Source organism: Pecten maximus, chromosome 17 (genome assembly GCF_902652985.1).
Source record: "Pecten maximus chromosome 17, xPecMax1.1, whole genome shotgun sequence".
Taxonomy (NCBI): domain Eukaryota; kingdom Metazoa; phylum Mollusca; class Bivalvia; order Pectinida; family Pectinidae; genus Pecten; species Pecten maximus.
In genome coordinates this window covers 13,470,844-13,478,989 of record NC_047031.1, presented here as the reverse complement: position 1 = coordinate 13,478,989, position 8,146 = coordinate 13,470,844, and the positions used below count along the sequence as shown (strand labels likewise).

The following is an 8,146-nucleotide window of genomic DNA, read 5'->3' as shown; positions in this document are numbered from 1 at the left end:
AATTTACAGTTGGATATCGATCATATGCATAATTTAGATTAGACTTTATTTTATTATTGTAAATTGCAATAATACATACATTATACAAAATATGAAAGGATTCAGAAAGAAGTAATTAATTATAGTACTGATGTCAATCCGTCTCCTGGTGTTTATAGAACAGCTATTGGACAGAACTGACAAATTTACATATATCAAATATATATATATACCACGTGCGGGGAAAAGAAATTAAGAGAACGTGGCCAAGGGTTTAGACAGGGTGATGCCCAGGGCATTTATCTCGTTTCAGGAGCAAACGGTCATACGATGTATGACGATAGAGCCAATAGATTGTCTGACAATGTTTTGAACACAATCAAAGATGGTTCCATTTTACATCTTAATTTAATTCATTAGAAATGGCAAATATACAAACTCCATTATCTGTTAAAACTCATACCATTATCATACATACTTCTCCAATTTATCATGTCCGGTTCTCGTCAAGTGAAAAAGTCCGCGAGGCCGCAATTAGCAGACGTGCAGGAAAAAAGGAAAGGAATTAGTATAAGCTTTTAGCTTGTTTTCCAATCCTATATGTATACATGATTTGTATTGTGATGTGTGTACTTGAATATTAATAAAAATACTGTCTAAACTATGACGTGAATCCGGCCCGTTGAAAAAAGCATGCATTCTCTGGTTACCTATGTGATAATAACTTTATTTATCTGACATTTTCTTTGATTATCACATCTTATTTGATTTTGATTCGTTGTTTAATTTTGTTTATATTCAGACAATCTGTATAAGTATTCCGATTTGAAATTGTTTATAGAAAGAATGCTTATAATATCACAGTGATTTGGCACGAATTCCCAACCCACGCGGTTCAAAATTTATACAATTATAGACTTTTGATAGGGTCGATACATGGTTTTATTTACCTGAAAAATATATTAACCGAGTACATTATGTATTACTGTATATATGTATGCTTATATCACAGGAACTTGGCACAAGTTCCCAGCCAACGCTGTACATATTATTATACTAATACTATTATTATGGACCGCGCGGGTTGAGAATTCGTGTCAAGTCCCTGTGACTTAAATGTAGGCATACGTATAATGTTTCAGCTTGTGGACACCGCGATGTATCATTTTGCAACCGAATAAGAAACGAAACATCTCGTAGAAATTTTCGATTTGATCACACTGAAATCTTCATTTGAAGCATTTGGACTTGATTTGGAAAAAAGTGAAATTTTATTTTGATTGGAATGAAATGCAAGACATCTTATCGCGTCATTTAATTACCCCTTCAGAACTACTGTATTTGTTATTCCTCTGTATTGATATGCATGAAATATAATTACTGTTTCGTTAGTCCGGACAGAGACTCATATAATATAATTAGTATTTCGTTAGTCCAGATAGAGATTCATATGGTATAATTACTGTTTCGTTAGTCCGGACAAAGATCCATATCATATGACCATTGTTTCGTTAGTCCGGACAGAGATTCATATAATATAATAAGTATTCCGCCAGACTAGACAGATATCCATAGGCTATAATATAATTACCGTTTCGTTAGTTCAGTCAGAGATGCATACAATATGATTTCTGTTTAAGTCGGGACAAAAATCCATATCATATGATAATTGTTTCGTTAGTGTCGTCAGAGACCCATATAATATAATAACTGTTTCGTTACTTCGGTCAGAGATCCATATCATAAACAACTGTTTCGTTAGCCGGACAGAGATCCAGGAAATATAACCATTGTTTCGTTTGTCCGGACAGAGATCCATATGATATAATCGTTAATATTTCGTTACAGTATTTCAGTCTCTGATCTAAACGATTCGGTTGGTATGTCTACTAGAACCTAAATCATTGGCCTGGGCACTTTCGTTTGAATAAGTGCACAGTAGAACCTTAACTTCAATCTAACGCTATTTCTATCAACGTCTTTTTTTCCATAGCAAAGTGTTGTTGGACTTTGGGGTAAAAAGTTTTAGTTAAGGAACTTCCCTTAAATTGTGCAACACTTTCATTTGGAAAATAATAAGTTATTATGGATAGTAGAGAATATTAATGAAGCAGAGCTCTATATAGGACCTGTACGTATCCGCTCATGCAGAGAATTAATATTTTTCCGATGATATAAAGGACTATATGCTTCCAATTGAATGCAGCAAAAATTTAATATAAATAGCTATTTATTTACTCTGAATCAAAATCACCTCCAAATATTGAGAATATCAAAAAGTCAATCAATTCATACAAATTACCAGGCTAGTAAAACTAAAAATACCATCCTTAAACTCTAAATTTAGCATTTTGACACAACAGATTAGATTAAGGTCCGTTTAAATTTATGACTGGGTGCCGGATCACGAGAGACCGGAAATGTTCGGATTAGAATTGCCCCCAGCATACAGAGTTACTTCCCTTTGTTTGATTGTGGAGAGAGGACGGAGATGGACGATGCGGAAATCAAAAGGTCCCTTCTTGACTCGTGTCGTGTAAGGGTAGGGATGTTTAATACTGTACTGGGGGTCAGAATGGTTGTTTGTTTTACTTTATGGTTGACCGCTTCTCACTGTGTCACAGCTATGCAGTATGACAGGTGTCCATCACATCACTTAAAAGTCAGTTCTAGCTTCCAGCTCGAAAGCTCAGCTGCCTCTGACTGTTAGCGAAACACTCGCCACTGGTCAGTGGTTACAAGCTGTCGTTGGCTAACCTTTTCTTATTACACATTATTACGGTTTCAATTTCATAGTTCTAAACTAATTTTTATTCTATTATTATATATAATAGTTATATGAAAAATATTTTAAATAGGTAAATTTCAAATGTTTTTTCTTATTATTTTTTTAATTGCATAATTTTCTATCTTTCTATGCATATTGAAGCTAAATACAAATGTTTGGAGATAAGAAACTTTCAGCAGATCTTATTAAAAAAAGTTTTTTGTTAAAGTTTATGATATGAATGTTCACAGAGACACGATATTAATAAAAAAGTTTATTGTAATGTTTTTAATATGAATGTTCACAGAGACTCAATATTAAAAAACGTTTATTGTTAAAGTTTTATATGAACCCAGAGACTCAATATTAAAAAAAAAAGTTTATTGTAAAGTTTATGATATGAATGTTCACAGAGACCTAATATTAAAAGAAATCGTTGTTAAAGTTAGTAATATGAACCCAGCGCGACTCAATATTAAAAAAAAGTTTATTTTAAAGTTTATATGACTGTTCGCTGAGACTCAATATTAAAAAAGCTTATTGTAAAGTTAATCATTTGAACCCAGAGAGACCCATGAGTTTCACGGGGCTAATGTTTTGGTAATTGCCAAGATAAAAAATATCAAAATATTAGTCGCATAAGAAAAAAAAATGTTCTTATACAATTTTATAGCAAAGTATACTATGTCAACTTTTAATTTGCCCCATTGTTGTTGTTTTGTTTGGACACATCAGAAAAATGAAATTTTTTCACTATTGAAAAATATCACTCTTATAGTGTGGCAGTGTTGTTTTTAATGTTTCATTGACATATATTATATATCATTATATTATATGCACAACGTATGTACAACGTTTGTTATTTTTATATACCTGTTCTTGTACTCGTCCAACCGGTTTGTCTTGTCCACGTGTCTTAACTATTTGTTACCTGTGTTATGTGTTGTCCTTGTCACGTGATTGCATGTTCGTACGTGTACCTGTACGTATCTCGCACCGTCACTCGCGCACTGGACAGCGAACTATACAGACCTCCGATATCGATTGTAATTACAAGGTTAACGACAGATTTGAAACAAGACTTGTTGAGAAACTATAATATGTAGTAGAAAATTATTTGTCGCTGTATGTGCCTAAAGACCCCTGTCAGAGTGATAGGGGTCTTCTGTTGTTCCCGTCGAATAAAAGATTGAACCGAGAATCGCATCTGTGATGTTTTATGTAGCATTGAACCCGGCTACAATAGAATTAATAATAATGATTTATTACATTTTTACCAGTGAAATATCAAAAATTATTCATTTTATAAAAGTGATATTTTTCACTAGTGAAAAATATCACTTTTGCTGATTTGACCAATCAAATTAATGATTAGAAAATACCAAAATAATTGACCAATCAGAAAGCCCGACATATATGTCAGCACCTGGACAAGGGAAACTACTTTTTTTGTTTACAAATTATCACTGTAGTCCTAGTAAGCATACGGGGTAGGATTTTCGTTGATAAAAAATGTAATAAACAGAATATCTAACAGTGTCTTCAGTAAAACCAAACATATTTCACTCGTGGGGCCAATATTTTGATATTTTTCACTCGTGCTGCGCACTCGTGAAAAATATCAAAATATTAGCCCCACTCGTGAAATATATTTGGTATTACTGAAGGCACTGTTAGATATCCTCTATATATTTCACTGGTAACATCAGAAAAATGAAATTTTTCACTATTGAAAAATATCACTCTTATAGAATTAATAATTTTGATATATTTCACTGGTAAAAATGTAACAAAAAACAAAACCTTTGTGGTTGTAAATACGGTTGTTATTTATTTTTCAGATGGTTCAATTCAGAGGCGGACATTTTCTTGTTGAATAACAATGTGTTTAACTATCTATGAGCAGATATGACAAACAGACTGAAAACTGTGTCAGGACTCGGCGATGAAGACACACTACAAAACGTGTGTAATCCTGCTGGTTGGGACAGTCAGTACATCTCTGTATGTCTGGTTGTCAATGATACAGGTTGTCCCGTCGATATTCCACATCCATTCCATAAGGAAAATCTGGGACGACAATTACTCAAAATGTGTCCTTCATCGGGAAAAGGAGGCCCATCGAACCCATCATTCTCCACTCTATGTCACCTTCTCTCTCCACGGTCGTCTTGGTAACTGGATGTTTGCATATGCATCACTACTTGGAATCGCTATGAAAAATAATCGCCAACCATTCATTAGTAGATATAGCAGTCTTTCCTCCATTTTTAAGCTACAACATACAATGCCCTGGAAACCGGTTTGTATGGAGGATTTTGAAGAACAATATCCTTGTAAGTATGATCGTAGCACGGAAAATATGCCCAGAGTGAATTTAACACTGAAACAGTATTTTCAGTCGTGGAAATATTTTGAAGGCTACGAATCAGAAATTCGAAAAGAATTTACATTTTGGCCAAATATATATGATGATGCAAGGAAGATTTTTCTAAAATACAAGGGCAGTAACTCTAATTCATCTATATATATAAGTGTTCACGTTAGACGGACCGATATGATGATTCCAAGTTCTACAAAACTCGGATTTAAATCTGCACCGTTGGAGTACATAAACAATGCCATGAATTATATGCGGAAGAAATTTACTGGTAGAACGATAACATTTCTGGTCGTGTCTGATGATTATGTATGGTGTAAAAAACATTTAACTGGACCTGATACTGTTGTCATTCCGAAAAATCATCAGTTTGTAGATATAGCCATACTGAGCATGTGCAACCATTCCATTATAACCACGGGAACATATGGCTGGTGGGGGGCCTGGCTGGCTGGTGGTCATACAGTATATTACAAAAGCTTCCCCGAACATGGCAGCCATCTTTATGGTGAATTTGATCCTGTCGATTTTTACCCACCTGCCTGGGTTGCCATTGATACAGGATCATATAATTTCTACAATAGAAATCTTGTGACCTATTTGTTGATATTTACTGTGATAATGATATTTTGATTTATTTTTCCTACACATTTTAACTCCCTGATCTAAAAGCATGTAACATTATACTGTGACACTTGGCTATCGTTTGTCAGTAAGATATTACCCAGATCACAGGTGCCCGACGTTTTATAAAATAAAAACATATAAGAGTATACATATAAATGAGATGTACTCTTATATGTTATTATTTATAAAATGAGTCCGGCTCCTGTGCCCAGATATTAAGTTACTGACACAGGTTCTGGATTCCTTTGGATTACTTTATACGTGTATTGCGCTTTACAAAATAGATAATAACTTGTGACTAGAACCTGTGTCTATTATTGATTTTTTTATCCACCTGATATATTTTTGCATTCAATGGTGCTCTTCTTGTATATTACCACAGGTTCTTGTTAACAGTTTTTTTTTTCAAATAAGTTGCTGTATGTACATAATTGACAGATTTTACAGACAAAATGATGGGCATCAGTACTAGTTGTGACCTCAGATAATTTTGTGATCCCTTTTGAAACATAAAACTATTAGTCCCATTGGAGGCTGGATTTTGTGTTCTAAAATGAAAATACCATATTTAATTTTCTTTTGAATATTTTGATGATGTCATGGAAAAAAATAATAATATGTATATATATATACACAATTAGGAATGGAAAGTAAATTCAGACCCTAAGAAACATGTTTTATGTATTTATTTAAGGATTGAATCTTGATTTGGTCAATTTCATGGGCTCATGAATTGAGTTGCTCTGGAGACAAATTTAATGAACTGCGAAAATCCTTATATTTCAATTGGGTTTTTTTCGAATAGAATTCGGTCTAGATATTAATGTCTCGAAGCTTGTGCAAGTCCAAATGCGGAAAAGCCTGAGGAGTTCCGGATTATGCATGTCTAGTCGGTGGAGTAAAATATTCCGCAATATTAGGATTAAAAACAGCATTATGTTGTCAAAACAGAAGTATTTAGCATACCTGGTCTTTCTTAAAATACAAGAATACATTGTAAATTTGATAACTTTAATAATTATTCCATGTTTATAACAAAAAAGTGAAATCATTCCGCAGAAGGATTTTAACCATGTATTCATACGCACTGCTCAGTGTTAATCTGGTCAAATTCATGAGCAAATGAAACAGATTAAGTTTGTTAGTTTCATTGAGTCCAACTTGAGTAGAAATTGAAATATATATATGTAACCTTGGTAAATACTAGCCGCAATATACCTCTCGGCTAGAGAGATCTTCTCTTTAGCTCGATCGGTTGAGCGTAAGACTAGTAAGCCAGAGGTTCCGGGTTCGATCCCTAGCGGAGGCAGTGATTTAAATTTAATTAATCATGTGCTCTGTTACATATATATAGGCTGGAAACCATTGTATTATATTTATCATTTGGTGGTTTGCATATTTGATTTTGAATCATTATCAGCCACTTGTCATATTAAATTGATATTTCTTAGTTCTATTTATAACCATAACTACCTGGTGGACCTAATACTGAAATATTGTGACCAGTCGAGGATACCTGTAAATAATTACCTGTCGACTGGAATCAATTTTGTTGAATTTGTACTTGTTTGTTCACACTTGTAACTTGTGTAGTGGGACTGGACTGGGTCGATCATCGGTGACTAGGTAGCTCAATTGGTAGAGCATCCGGCTAGTGTTCTGAGGTCCCGGGTTCAAACCCCGGTCTGGCCGCTACATTTTCTCCTCTCCTGTTACAAAATTGGCGCCCAGTCCAGTCCCACAACTGGGGTGTCCATCACATCACTTAAAGTCAGTTCTAGCTTCCAGCTCGAAAGCTCAGCTGCCTCTGACTGTTAGCGAAACACTCGCCACTGGTCAGTGGTTACAAGCTGTCGTTGGCTAACCTTTTCTTATTACACATTATTACGGTTTCAATTTCATAGTTCTAAACTAATTTTTATTCTATTATTATATATAATAGTTATATGAAAAATATTTTAAATAGGTAAATTTCAAATGTTTTTTCTTATTATTTTTTTAATTGCATAATTTTCTATCTTTCTATGCATATTGAAGCTAAATACAAATGTTTGGAGATAAGAAACTTTCAGCAGATCTTATTAAAAAAAGTTTTTGTTAAAGTTTATGATATGAATGTTCACAGAGACACGATATTAATAAAAAAGTTTATTGTAATGTTTTTAATATGAATGTTCACAGAGACTCAATATTAAAAAACGTTTATTGTTAAAGTTTTATATGAACCCAGAGACTCAATATTAAAAAAAAAGTTTATTGTAAAGTTTATGATATGAATGTTCACAGAGACCTAATATTAAAAGAAATCGTTGTTAAAGTTAGTAATATGAACCCAGCGCGACTCAATATTAAAAAAAAGTTTATTTTAAAGTTTATATGACTGTTCGCTGAGA

General features: G+C 33.5%; 1 protein-coding gene across 2 annotated transcripts; it reads left to right on the top strand.

Annotated features, from left to right (window-relative positions):
- Positions 1-2,430: 2,430 nt before the first annotated feature.
- Positions 2,431-6,517, top strand: LOC117315904 (galactoside 2-alpha-L-fucosyltransferase 3-like). 2 transcript variants are annotated; one of them, XM_033870322.1, is made up of 2 exons: positions 2,431-2,521; positions 4,588-6,517. In XM_033870322.1, exon 2 carries the CDS (start codon positions 4,692-4,694, stop codon positions 5,757-5,759), a length of 1,068 nt encoding a protein of 355 aa, XP_033726213.1. In that variant the 5' UTR covers positions 2,431-2,521; positions 4,588-4,691; the 3' UTR covers positions 5,760-6,517. The 2 variants fall into 2 exon arrangements, with proteins under 2 accessions (XP_033726213.1, XP_033726214.1); XM_033870323.1 differs by having other exon boundaries at positions 2,456-2,515.
- The last annotated feature ends 1,629 nt before the right edge of the window (positions 6,518-8,146 follow it).

What these genes read in the sequence shown, in the direction of transcription:
- LOC117315904 (XM_033870322.1), top strand. Translation starts at nt 4,692, where the DNA reads ATGAAGACACACTACAAAACGTGTGTAATCCTGCTGGTTGGGACAGTC.